The 14,612-nt window shown below is 29.9% G+C and overlaps 2 protein-coding genes across 3 annotated transcripts; one reads left to right on the forward strand and one right to left on the reverse strand.

The window, feature by feature from the left end:
• Nucleotides 1-554: 554 nt before the first annotated feature.
• Nucleotides 555-2,046, forward strand: LOC130508743 (tRNA dimethylallyltransferase 9-like). 2 transcript variants are annotated; one of them, XM_057004400.1, is made up of 6 exons: nucleotides 555-693; nucleotides 830-903; nucleotides 993-1,058; nucleotides 1,336-1,451; nucleotides 1,528-1,622; nucleotides 1,726-2,046. In XM_057004400.1, exons 3-6 carry the CDS (start codon nucleotides 1,036-1,038, stop codon nucleotides 1,765-1,767), a joined length of 276 nt encoding a protein of 91 aa, XP_056860380.1. In that variant the 5' UTR covers nucleotides 555-693; nucleotides 830-903; nucleotides 993-1,035; the 3' UTR covers nucleotides 1,768-2,046. The 2 variants fall into 2 exon arrangements, with proteins under 2 accessions (XP_056860380.1, XP_056860379.1); XM_057004399.1 differs by having other exon boundaries at nucleotides 592-732.
• A 3,316-nt stretch (nucleotides 2,047-5,362) lies between these two features.
• Nucleotides 5,363-7,272, reverse strand: LOC108840410 (transcription factor MYB114). The gene is made up of 3 exons (XM_018613241.2): nucleotides 7,089-7,272; nucleotides 6,122-6,251; nucleotides 5,363-6,029 (listed from the first exon to the last, which is right to left on the reverse strand). Exons 1-3 carry the CDS (start codon nucleotides 7,207-7,209, stop codon nucleotides 5,531-5,533), a joined length of 750 nt encoding a protein of 249 aa, XP_018468743.2. The 5' UTR covers nucleotides 7,210-7,272; the 3' UTR covers nucleotides 5,363-5,530.
• Between the last annotated feature and the right edge of the window lie 7,340 nt (nucleotides 7,273-14,612).

Here is a 14,612-nt window from a genome sequence, read left to right on the forward strand (position 1 = left end):
CTTGTAAAGATTTAACCTTGCTTGTGCTTTATAACTTTAGAACAAGAATGACCAAAACGTATTTTCTTTATTAGAATAAACCAAACTGAGATTTAATACAATACTTGAAAGATGAAATCACAACTCTTTAATCTCTATCTCTCGTTAAATTTTTATTGCTCTCTTGACTGGATGATTAACTTATGAGCCTATCAAGTCCTATTTATACTCAAAGAAATTCCTAGTTTCTATTGCATTATGGCAAATTTCCATTACGTATTTGCCTTTACGTAATTGCCTTTTTTATAAGGGGAAATTTTACTAATACACTTTTTCTTGTACCACTTTTTAATTATACCACTATTCAAATATCTTTTTCAAAAATACCACTTTTTTAAAAATGAAAAAGACTAAACTAACCTTATCTTCAATCCATCGTTCTTTTTTCTTTCCTGTCTGGATCCATCGCCGAGCTTAGCCATGGAAATTTCATCAAATTTGCCGTCTTCATCTAGACCGGTGGTCTTCGGTGTTCCTGTATCACGTGGTGGAAGATCTACGGTGCGGAAGCCAGAGATGGTCGAGCTCTACGAAACGGAGACGGTGGAATCCACGATTCGTCCGAGAGTCGACGGAGTGCGGGATCTCGATTTGGAGGAAGAGATCATCGGTTCCTCCTCAAGTGGTGGAGAAGAGCGAGATGAGGCAGCAGTGGTTCGTGGGGATATTGAGTTTTCTGGATGTGTGATTCATGTATAGGATAATTATTGAGTCGCAAGCCCTGGAATCTATTGAATTTTTGGTTTTAGTCTAAGACTTGAATTGTGTTAATATTTTTGTTGAATTGCAGGTTTATGCGCTTACGGGAGGCGTTGCGCCACTTATGCCTTCAACTTAAAGCTACATCCTCCACCTGACGAGAAGGTCACTAATTTATCTCCGTTTTTTATAAAGATGATTCTTAGTGAGTTTGATGATAGTGGTAAGTAAGAAGCCTTGTTTCTCTTCTACAGGTAGCTTGGCAATGGCTTCCCATCAAAAGTTCTGCTAGGAAAGATGATCTGCAGCTTTACCATTGGGTAAGAAGAAGTGGAACGTTATCACAGTAAAAAAAGCTTTGAGCATTCTAATAGCCCCACATGTGTTTTATAGCTCATGTATGGTGCATAGGATTCTGAGTTTGAACACTTCTTTAGGCCATTTAATAGGGTCTTGAATAGAAGTTGATGGCTTTGCTTGTATCTGAAATGTTGAAGTTTCTTTCTTTCTTCTTCTTAGTTGTTTGTGTTTGGTCAGTTCCACAACTTTGGTGTTATTAAGAAAAAGATTCTTGCTTTTTGTTTTGATTGACCACAGATGTACAGAGGCCTTGATGTTGGATCAGCCAAGCTATCAGCAACTGATAGCTAGAAAGGTATATGAAACATACGAGTTGATCTCTACAGATTTCAGATGTGAAGACATGCTTCCAGGTAAAGACAAGTGCAACCTACTGTGTCATATGCAGTTTTGTATATGTTCATTCTTCTTATTGTCTCTCAACATCAGGTGCGGAAGGAGTGTTGTCAGAAGCTAGATGGCTTCTTGATCTTGGTCTTCTTCCAAACACAAGTTCTGATACTCGTGCCATTGGGTACAAACAGGTACATAAAACTCTTCATTTTCTTTTATAGGATTATGCATAAGAACGACCTGAGAAGATGTCCATTCTTACTTTGATACTGTTTATGGTTCTATCATTTTCAGGCCATGGAATATCTATCGAATGTCGTTGACGAGTGGGTGTGAGCTCCCCTGGAGAGTCTTATGGGTTTTTGAACAAATTTCAGCAAGCTTCCCGGTGATTTTCCGTGAGAGCCAGGCTCTTGAAGAACATCGAAGCAAGAAAAAGCATATGGAGTTTGACTTACCTTGAGCCAATAAGGAGAAACTACACCTTTGGAGTTTGAATTTAGTTATACAAACTCATTTATAAGAGTACACAATTATATGCAAGACTATTGAGGATTAATAATTTATTTATAAAGATTTATAAATTACGTATAATAGTTTAAATTTTTTTTATAAGTGTTTCTAAATCATTTATAAATATTTACAAAATGGCTTATACGTGTCAAATATTTTATAAGAGTTTATAAAATCATATTAAAATGCAATGAATATTTATAAACTAATTTATAATTAATTTATCAATTATTTATAATGGTTTTCTAAATCATTTATGATGGTTTATAAATCATTTATAACAACTCTCAGTCTTTTATAAGGTTTTATTGGCATTAATAAATCCGTTTATAAATTAAGTTATAAACTTCGTCAAAAAAAAAATTAAGTTATAAACTCTATGAATCATTTGATAAGGTTTTTATACATTAACTTAGAAATCTTAATAAATTAGTTTATAACACCTTAATAAATCAGCTTATAAACCAGTATAAACAAGTTTACAAACCTTATAAATAATTTTATAAACCCTTATAAATTAGTTAGATGGATTTTCAGCATAAAACCAATTGGTGATAAATAGATTCACCCATTATTAGCTTAAAACCAATTAATTATAAATATCTATAAATAATTTATTAGCTCTTACAAATAAGTTTATACCTCTTATATATAAGGGTTGACTAAATCATTTATAAAGGCTAATAAAATTATTTATAAGGATTTAAAAATCATATATAGAATAATATTATTCTTAAATTTATCTATCAGAGCTAATAAAATATATTTTAAAATTCTATATAAGATTGTTATAAGGGTTTATAAGAAATTCATAAGTATTTCTAAACTATTTAATTATTTAGAATCAAAAGCATCATGAATATATGTGTAATTTATAAATGTTTATAAATCGGTTATAAATTGCTTCTAAATGATTTACAAATCTTTTATTAAGTTTATAAATCGTTTATAAGAGCTGGTAAATCGATTATAAAGGTTTATAGACTTTATAAACCATTTTTACGAATTTTATAAACTGTTTATAAGATTTTATAAATCACTTTAGGGGTTAAATAAATCATTTATAAGGTTACCATGAAAATGGTATTTATAAAATTGTCCTTAATAAAAAATTTATATGGATTAAAAATCATATTAAAACATTACTCATAACTCTCCTTTATTTATAAGAGTTCATAAATCAATTTATAAGAGTTAACAAAAAATTATAAAGGTTTATAAATTAATTTATAAGAATTTATAAATCAATTTATAAGAGTTTATAAATCAATTTATAAGAGTTTATAATTATTTTAAGAGTTTGTAAAAAACTTATAAGAGTATACAAAACCATTGAACTGCTTTAATTTAAAAGCATTATGTTCTGCTTTTCTGCTCTAGCCAACACACCATAGATTTCTGACACATCCTTAGCCTGTCCTGAAGTTGAGCTTCCCATCTCATTCCATATATTGGCAACAAACCCCATCAACTGCAATTGAACTTGACTAATGATTCTGAACTTAAATCTCTATGACTTGAGGAGTTTCTTTTTATTAGCTTGTTTCTGCACTTCCTTTCCTCTCAGAAATCATTTCTGGAACAGCAAAACTCTAGCAGTAGCAGCGGTCTATCATCCAATGACTCCAACAGGCCTGCTACTTCCAAGGCTTCAAGGCGGGACAAGTTTTGCTGTCTCTCAAGGGAAGACGTGATCCGCTTCCTTGTAGGTGTCCTTGGAGCATTGGCTCCTTTGCCACTCACATCAATCTCTTCTCTTGGAATCATCAATGTTGACTACAACTTCATCGAAGCCTCTTTTCCAGCAATGGAAGCCGCCAAAAAGCCACCATGTGATCCTAGTGCATCGCCGTATTGGAACAAACTGAAAAAGAAAAACAATTCAAGATAATAAGAGAAATCTCAGCTTCAATTCAGCCTCTTATAAGGGTTTATAAAACCATTTATAAGAACTTAATAAATAATTTATAAGGTTTTATAAATATATATTTATAAAAGTTTATGAATCTGTATATAAGAGTTTATAAAAATATTATAAGAGTTTAATAATCTCATAGCACAATTTATAAGAGTTAATAATCTTTTTCAAGAGTTTATAAATCTTTTATAAGAATTTATAAATCTTTACATAACTTTAGAAGTAAATACTCATAAAGCTATTATAAGTGTCTATAATTCTATTATAAATGTTTGTAAATTATTTATAAGAAATAAAAGATTATTTATAATGGTTTATAAAACAATTAATAAGATTTTATAAGAGTTTATAAAATCAGTTAATAGGGCTTTTTATATAAATTATTAAAGTATAATTCATTTATAAGAGTTTATAAAATCAGTATATCTTTTATAAGGATAATAAATAATTTATAAATGTTTCTAAATCATTTTACAGATTTAGAAATCATATAAACCTTTATCAATAGTTTATATATATTCCTATAAATAATTTATAAACATTTATAAAATCACTTATAAGAATATACCAAATATTCAGGGTTTGATTCGAGTGGACCTTTCTGCAAATCTAATAGTTAAGGGGTCAGATCGTAAATATACAAAAGAAGGAGGACCAGATGTGCAAAACATCTCAAATCCACCATTATTGCTTCGTGCTTTCTCCGTTACGAGAAGACTGCAACTCCTGACGACGGTGGAGCACGAGCTCGACCCAGAACATGACTAAGCTGAGCACGACGAATAAGACAGAGCTGAGTGTAAGTCGGATCGAGCAAGGAGAGATACATCCGAGTTTGACGACGGTTCCGGAGTTTCCATGGCGGACTCACGGCGAGGATTTCAGCAGAGGCAATGACTCCAGAGCTTTTAGACAGGCTACCACGACTCGAGCTGGGGTCACAGCGGCGATACCTGACAGCGAGTGAGGATTGCGAGCGTTTCGAGCTCCGATGCGTTTCGAGCTCCGACGCATTTCGAGCTCTCGGAGCCACTCGCTGGATCTTCACCGCTGGATTTTCACCAGACGAGCATGGCGATGCAGTTGATGAGAACAGCTATGGCGAAGTAATTGGATTGCGACGGATTCGACTCGGACTCGTGAAATATAGGAGAAATAAGATGCTTAATTAGTTAGGGGTATAAAAGTACTTTATCAATTAAAAATTTAGTGATAAAATTGATTAGTGTAGAAATGAAAAGTGGTATCATGAAAATGGTATATTTGACAATTTCTCAATATGATTTAGATATAAAAACAAGAGTTCCACATACTCAAGCTCATCTTTCTACTAAACTCTACTTGTTTTTTTACATTAATTTATGTAGAAGTTATGAAATCATCAAATAACAAAAACTCATTGCGCTCGACCTTTTTCAAATTTTCTTTATTTTGTAAATCTTTTCTTTTAGCAAAACTGTTGCATATTATCCAAAAGATTGTCACTAAGACGCAGTTACCTTTGATTTAAAATTGTACCATATTAAAAATCCAAATTTTTAACAAACCACATTATCGTTTTCTTTTGCAAAATATAAACACTATCACAAACATAAGCTAACTGGATAATTGAGAAACAATTGCACACTAAATGCTCAAACGTAAGTGCACACACAAAACACAAACAAACTAATCAAGTTCAACAGTCTCTCCATCCAACAGACTCCAAAGTTGTTCAACGTCAAACACCGAGGTTGCTAGCTTTTCTGTTTCTGTAGCTTCTGGAACAAGCGCATCTGGTTCTTGGCTCTCCTCTAGCAAACTCTTCCACCACATGTTCTCTCCATCCATTAAGTTATTAACGAGCTCATATTTCTCCGCATCTTTTTTACATGTGATACTATTTTCACAAACATTATTAGTGTTGTTTACTCCAACGTTTAGAGGAATAACGTCAACTTTTGGCTGGCCATTGAAATGGCTGCAGCCGTTGTTAACCGTGAAGGATCGAGGTCGAGGTTTGAAAACTTCATTTTTTTGGCCGGGTGTGGTTGAAGAGCAAGGAATGTTTCTCTTTCTGATCTTGGTATTACAGCCTGGTTCATGTTTCTTACTCAAATGGGTGTTCCAGTAGTTCTTGACATCATTAGCGGTCCGACCGGGTAATCTACCAGCAATTAGAGACCACCTAACCATGCATTTGGATGAGTTGGATATATAGGACTTATTCTTGGATATTTACATAAGAAATAAAGTTGGATTTATGTGTTGAATATAAACCTGTTTCCTAGAAGCTTATGAAGGCGAAGAAGAAGATCAACTTCATCAGAGCTAAGTTTTCCTCTCTTGATACTCGGCTTCAAATAGTTCAACCATCTTAGTCTACAGCTCTTCCTGCACCGATTTAGCCCTACAAAACCAATAATTGATATAACTAATTCAGCCTATATAATGAACGAACCAAGAATACTCTCGTGTCTCCAAAATTTTTATCACGAAGAATCTACGTAGACCAATAGAAACAATCTGTTGTTTACACGCAACACACGTGTATGCAAATAGATTTTTACTGAGTTCATTTTCTTGCAGGCTTGCAGCAGGACAAACCAAAACTAGATGCGTATTTTCGCTTCGTCAATGTAAGTAGAATAATACTCACTACTCCCGACGTTTTACGAAAACTTTTTTGTTTTACACTAGACAATGTTTTTAACTTTATATACAGAATTTAATAACAATTAATGTTATTAAGTAATTATAATATACTTTTATTTTACTATTGATTGAGCTACAGTTAGATAAATTGTTTTTTGTTTTTTGAAAAAGGGGCTTAGTTAGATAAATTGTTGATGATGTTTTTGTTTAGAAATTATTAAAAAAAAACAATAAATGTTTTCTTAGTCTATATGCACAATCCTAAAACATCATCTATTAAAATCTGACTCAATAGTTTATATACATATCTTTGTCTAGGTTCGACATAATTGAATATGAGCACATATATATTTTTATCATGAACAACCTTAGAAGCATATGCATTAATTAAGGATTTATTCATTTAAACAAAAATTTATGCACTGCGGTTTTAAATAATTTCCATAATAATAGACAGAGAGGAAGAAAATATTCACAGTAATTAATTATATATATATATATATATATATATATATATATATATATATATATATATATATATTCGTGCGCAGTAAAATAATGTAACAATTTACCAAAAAAAAATGTAACATACCTGCTCGTAGAGGAACTTGGTGCCATTTGCCTTCTCCATACTTATCAATGCATTGCCTTAAGAGGCTATCTTCTTCAGCAGTCCATGCACCTTTTCTCAAACCTTTTGGCGAACCCTCCATGGACCAAGGATAAATACTAGAAGTGTCTAACCAAATTAAAACTTACGGAGGAAGAAGTTTGTATTTTAGTTTCACAAATCCTTGGTGGCCTTTATTTATACACCTGGCTAGCATAGGGAAGTGACGTGCATGTTTGCTATCCACATTTCATGTTTTTACTGTCGTGCTTAATTTGTTATGTTAGCTAGTCTTGCTATTGATTTAGACTTAGAGAAAAAGTTTATAGCACCTAGTTTTTGTTCAGTACTTCAAAGGAAAACGCATGTCTCTCAACAAATTAGGAGAAAGGAATGTCACTGATTGGTGGCAGATATGATTACAAGAGGGGAGCGGCAGTATTTCATGCATCAAAATTAAAACTTAATATTGAGATGGGGTGGATGCATAACAATTAGTCTTTATTAGGATTATGTTGTATACATGTTTTGAGTACTGTGATATAAGTATTCTTTTTAATATGATTGCATAGTTGAGTTCAGTAATTTTGTGTTTGCTGTGCAATCTCCTAAAGTTTGTACATATATGTAGATATCTTCTATAAGCAGAATAAATACAACACTGGAATTTATCATTCATCAAATTTTTAAACATTTGATATTAAATAAAATTTTGTTTTGGATCGGACTTGGTGTACATCTAGAAAAAAGTATAGGCAAAAATAAATAACTAATTATTTTATACGTCATCTAGCATTGTAAGTTTATATTATCTATATAAATAAAATTGATATTTATCTTCTATCTATACCACGTTAGCAACCACAAATATGACTGATTTCTCCGGTAGCATCCGCAAATGCAATTTTTAAGGTTACTATTAGTAAATGGTGTATTGTAATAATCTAGAAAATATTATAAATCGCTTTAAACCGCTTTAAAACTCTTAAATTCAAAAGTTAATTTCAGCTAATATTTGCGGTTGTGAACGGTTATAGAAAGATATGTTTTAGAAGAAAAAACAATATAAAAATAAAACAATAATATTCAATAAAAGTTTAAAATTGAAATAACATAAATACTAAAAAAAATTATATTTTAATTTATGTTATAAAACTTTAAAACAAAATATTTTATAATTTTTAAAAAACCAATAGTATAATTTTATATATATATATATATTTTATATTTACCACAATATTATGATTTTTAATAGTTTTATAATTATATAAAATATAAATATTATTAATTTAGTATTTAACTGTTGTTGCATTTAATAGTTAACAAGTCCTAAGTATTCCGCAAATATATCAATTTCTAACTGCGGTAGCAGTCGTGCAAATCTCTTAAAACGCTTAAAATTGTACCACCCATAGCCGCAAATGCCCGAACCGCACTCGTAGTCGATGCGATTACACAAGTGAAAATTTAAAGTAACTATTAAACTATGCACGGTTTGTTTTATCAACATTTTATTTTTATCTTTTAATCGTTCACTAGATTTTGATCCGCCCTTAAAAAGGGCGTGTATATTTTTGTTAGAAAATTATTTTACGTAAGAAAATTTATGATTTTTGATAAATTATATATTTTAACTTTTTGAAATTTATCTTAAATTTACTTATATGACTTATTTTTTTATTTTCAATATGACTAAATTTTAGAAGACTCTATATAATTCAAATCCGTAATATGATTTTATTTATTTAAACTGAAGTTAAACTTATTTTACACTGACTTTTTAAATTTAAATAAAATATTTTATATCTTCAACACTCTTGTAAAATTCATTTGTACGTTTCAAAATATTTTCTATAAATTTATTAAATTTAGTTTATGTGATATAGTTTTTATTTTAAATTAAACTCTTTTTAAGGAGTTGAGATAATTTAGACCCGTATTATGATTTTGTTGATTTAATCATTTGCTATTTCAAATTGATTTTATTTTGAGTTTTCATTTAATAAATGCTTTTAAATAATTAATGATGTGAAAGATTTTTTGGAAAGATATGGTACAAATATTTAGGAAACAAAATTTTCAAAAAGGATAAAAACAGAATTATATTAAAATATTTTTTAATGTAATTGCAAACTAATGAATTTTAATTAGTAGCAAATAATGCTAGAAAAAGGTACATGCAATTTTGTAAATATTTAAAAATTTCAGTAGCAAATTCATATGCTTAAATAGTATAGATTTGAAAATTGCAATAACGTTTAATTTCTTATGCAATTTTGGTTTTGATGGTTAGAATCAGTCTGACTAAAACCAATGTTTGTCTGGTTTAACTTAGTATGATTAGCAATATATTATGATTATTAATCAAAAATATATATATTGTGATCATATCGCCCATTTAACTTCCAAAATATAAACGATAGTGTATGCTTGTGTAATATATAAATATAACTTCTTATAAAATATAACTTATAGTGTGTGATTAGATGATAGTGTTAGCATCAGTTTGACTTATGTGTAATATATAAAAGAAAAATGAGTGTATGTTTGTTAAATTATAATCGTTATTAACCTTTCATATTATTGCCTCGTTTAATTTATTGGTAAGAGTTTTTATATGTGGGATAATTTATTGTTTTTACTCTGAATTAGAAAGTAAATATTTGTATGTTATCTTCCATTGGCCGTAAATTTCTCTGATAGTTACCAAAATGATTTATTTGAAATATTTTAGCAACAACTAATCTTTCAATATCATTGAACGAATATTTCTAGTGAATTGGTTTAAATAAGACATTTATGTTTTTTAATGAAAGGGTCCAAACAACTTTTCATAAGTAGATTTTTTAAGATTTTTTTCTTTTTAATAGTATTGATATCATCTTCTGTCACTTCTACCTAATTATTTAAAACAGATTTAATCTTTATATCATTTGATTTAAAAAGTTTAACACTCTATTTATTTACTTTTATTTCATTTTTTTACTTTAATAATTTCCAATTAATGGTCAAAAGATTGATTAAATTTAAATTCAAATAACTAAGTGTTAAATATTTTAATATATATTTTACAAAATTAGTATTTAATATACAAACATGAATTTATTTAAAACAATTAAAAATTATAGAAGATATTTATTTTGTGTCTAAGTCAATGAAAAAAGCCTCTATTTGTAAAACACAAAATGATAAATTTTGATATAAATTAATCTAAAAGATCACTTAATTTACCATAACATGAAGGAAAATTTTGGAAAAATACATTTAGATGAGATAATATTTCAAAACTATACTTTCCTTTTATTTTTTTTGAAAACTACACTTATTAACAAGTGAAATAACTAAATTGTCCTATTAGTGTTTGTAATTAGCTATAATCTAAAATAATTATTTAATTTAATACAGCAAACTAAGCGTTTAACAACAAATCCATTTTATACTTTTTCAAATAATAATTTTAATATCTAAAACAAACTCTTCAGCTTATCATCGCAATCAACTACATACTTGTTTATAGGATCTTTTAATAAACATTTACAAAAAGATCCTTTAAATAAATATACAAAAAGTCCTCGTTTTGATTTGAAGATCTTTGTTTATACGAGGAACACACAGAAAACAAACTCAGACAAAAATATGAAAATCAAACAATGCTTTGATTATTTCTTTTCTCTTTACTTCAATTTAACTACCACTTAGATTAAGATGAAGATGATACTTTGTGCACTTTCTGCACATGGAGCACAGTCACAGAAGAACTCTTGCAGATAATTTTGAATTATTTTTCATCATTCTTAAAATATTTCAGTTGTTTGTTTTTATATCCCAATGATTGATGAACGGTCAAAGCAAAGAGATTAAATCCTTTTATCCTTTTTTTTAGCCATGAAAACACCAAGTAATAACAACTTGAACAATAGAAATAGCAGAAACAATCAGGAAAAATAACTGAAAACAATATTAGTATAAAAATAAGTTTTTCTTTAACTTTTACAAAAATAAGTTTAGTAAGTATATTTTCAAATTTAGTATAATTATTTAAATTTTTAATTTTTAATATAGTAAGGATAAAAATGTCTTATCATATATGAAAAGTGTAATTTTCATGAAAGAAATAAATACGTGTACTTTGCAAAATTTGGAACATAAAAAGAGTGTTTTTCAAATTATCCCTAACACAAATGATATAAAAGTAATTGGGTGAAATAAAAAAACTTCAATAATTGTAATAACCAATCACCAAGTAACCTATTATCTTTATGGGTCCTATTTTTGTGTTTCGACCAGTTGAGAAAATGCAACTACAAGTAATCTACCTCATGTTTTAATTTTTTCAACAGTTGAAAAATAAATTCAATACCGCCAATGTATATAGTCTTAGTTGTTCTATTTTTTAATCTTTTTTGTTCTCTATATCAAATCTTGTAAAATATTTCAAATACTCATAACCTTTTTGTTTGTCAGTGATGTCGCATTATAAATAGTACTCTCAATATTTTTAGTATATCAAAAAACAATAAAAGTTATAAAACTTAGGCAGCTCTAAGTGACTAGTAAAAGTTATAAAACATAATAGTCTATTCAGTTGATTCTCTACATAGCATATCTAGTACCGTTCTTCCTTGTTCCCTTTACATTTTAAATTGAGGAGTTTTGGGTTGAAATCAATACATCTCTCTATCAGAATCCAAGCAACACTGAAATCCTGATGTATCGAGGGTATCCTCGTTCGGATATCGTAAATAAGTATACTTTCCAACAGACTTTCTGAAATATTAAAACCGATCTAATAAACAACACTCAGAACCTAAAAAAAAAAACACTCAGAACCTCCTTCGTACTCAGAAGCCCTAACACATCGATCCTCCCCACACTCAGCGTTCTAGAGCTTAAGGAACATATTATGGATAATGTTTCATTTGTGCCACACAATCTTGCTCTCTTCTGACAGACAGTTCTGCCTGCTTGTGTGTATCTTCATTATTACTGCACCCTCGGGGAGTCCTCCGAGCTGGTTTTGGATTCTGATGGCTTCAAGGAAGGGATCAATGTGAAAAAAACACATATCCCATCTTATCATCCGCTTGAGAACCATTCCATTCTGGATTAAGATTCATTTTTATCACACGGGTTCGTAGCTTCTGCGTGAAGGAAGAAAAACGTGACACCACAGAAGATTGGGATGTAATTTCTAGACGAAAAAGATTATTTAAAAAACTTTTTATGTGGTTGTGACAATGTTAGAAACCATAACTAATATTCTGAATAATAAAACAAATCCCAGGAACTTTTAATTAGCTTTAGTTAACTACATTTAACATGTAGAATACCTAAAACTCGTGTTGCATCGAACCTGAAACAGAAATTTGTATGCTTAATCTCATTAAAACACATAAAAGTTGATATCCTGGTGATTATAATTTATAATGGAGATGTTCACATCATCAGCATTCCCTTACTAAATTTAAAGCGACCTGTTAGTGAGGATCTCCAAGTCTTTATGATTTTTCACTAAAAAGTCTCTTATTGGATACAGAATATCTGAGAAGCATAACCAGATTGACGACCAAAAGGATCCATAACCAAACGAGACAACATTGGATATCTGAAATTATAAGAACCCATTTAACAATTACTTTTTGAGAAACTCAGTGGTTTACCATTTACCTGTTTGCCCATACGAAGAGATTCCAATTTAAAACCAACTAGATTCGGCGAGAATATTTTTGAAAAATTTAACTTTTATATTTAAGTATAATTCAAAAGTCAAACTATATTATATATATGTTAAATAATTTCAGTTAATTATTGAAAAATGTGGGTTGTAAATAATTGGACCACACATTTATCAATTGGACATGATCCTATTTTAATAGAATAGATTTTGGTAATACTTTCTAAATTAGTTAAATATATATTTTAGATTGTGATTCACCTAATACATCTGGTGTATGTAGAAAGGTATGTGGGAGGCAAGATTAGAGAATAAAGTAATATTCTTTTTTTAAGAAAATTGTTTCTCAATCAACTAAATAAATAACAAGATAGAGAATAAGATAATAGTTTGTTTTTAAATAAATTCTTCTGAAATCAACTAAATAATACTGAATCTACCTTATTAAATGTTAAGATGCTAAAAGAGAAATATAAAAAGTAAAATTTCAATTATTTAACTAATATTTTCTGGACGTGAATTTTGCTAATTGATTGTTTACTTTATATGAATACTAGGGGCGTGTCCGCGCTTCGCGCGGGATATTGTTTTATTGTTGTTATAAGTATGATTTTGTCGGATGATATAATTATGTGGTCGTCTTTATTCGTTAAGATCATTATTTGGTGTTTTTATTGTGTTATTTAGTAATATGTGATAGGTTAATATATTTTGTGTGTTTTTCAATAATGTGTTGTTATGTTTATAGTAGGACTGTAGTGGTGAAGTGAGCCTCTAATGTAAAGCATATTGAATTTCAATAAATTTGCATTTAGACATTTGTTAATTCTAAGATTAACAGTTTTAGAGTTAAATTGTATTTTATTTTATTTGAACATTATTTGAACATTCTTCTTTTAAGATGTTTTGTGTCATCTCCCCATATTTTGACATTGAGCCGTCACCATCTACGTATTTCGTTTACCGTTCTGATGTGGTGTGATTTTCACCATCACCTGAAAAAGACTCACATCCATGCTCTTATTCCTCCTTGCCTTTTTCTCCTGTGAAATTATATGATATTTATTATAGATCGAGTTATAAGTTTCAAATTGTGCTGTCTTTTTTACAGCGTTTTCCAGTCAATATTGGATGTTTCTCTTCTTCCTTAGATTTTGACTGATGTTAGAACTGCATCTCTTTGGGTTGGGTTAGAGTTTAGTCGTCTTTGATGTTATTTTCCTTGTTGTTGGCTTACCATTGATAGTTCATGTTCCTCCTGGTTTTCAAGATCCGGTTTTTGTTGACCTGACTTATTTGTCTCTTTACTAGCTCATTTTTTCTCTGTTCACCCATCTCGTTGCACTTTCATTGCTGCTCGCGTTTCTGATGGACCTCCCTTTTTCCATGTTTTCCATTCCATGTTTGGATAGTGTTTTACTCCGTGTATGCTATGTAGGTTTGGAAGGTTGTTTTTGGTCTCAAGCTTTGGCTTTGGTTTCTCAGTGGTTGGCTTCCATTCTCCCTCCCTCAGGTTGTTTCTCTTCTTCCCCTACTTCCATTAGTATAAGTATCTTGGAGCTTTGGTCCTTTCTATCTAGAGCTTGGTGGTTCTTTGCTGTCACAGACATTTGTGCTTGTTTAGTTTGTGAGGTACTTCTTACTTCTTAGATGGTGGTTGTGCCTATTGTGCATTACGCATGTGTCTTCCTACTTCGTAGCGATTTTGACTCTTTGTTGATTATTCTTCCTCTAACCCGTTTTCTTGGTTCCTTGCGTTTGTTCTTGATTGCACTCATTTGTGTTTGAGAAACTGCTTTGTCTCGGAATTTATCTTTCGACCATTTTTCGTC

Source organism: Raphanus sativus, chromosome 2 (assembly GCF_000801105.2).
Source record: "Raphanus sativus cultivar WK10039 chromosome 2, ASM80110v3, whole genome shotgun sequence".
Lineage (NCBI taxonomy): Eukaryota > Viridiplantae > Streptophyta > Magnoliopsida > Brassicales > Brassicaceae > Raphanus > Raphanus sativus.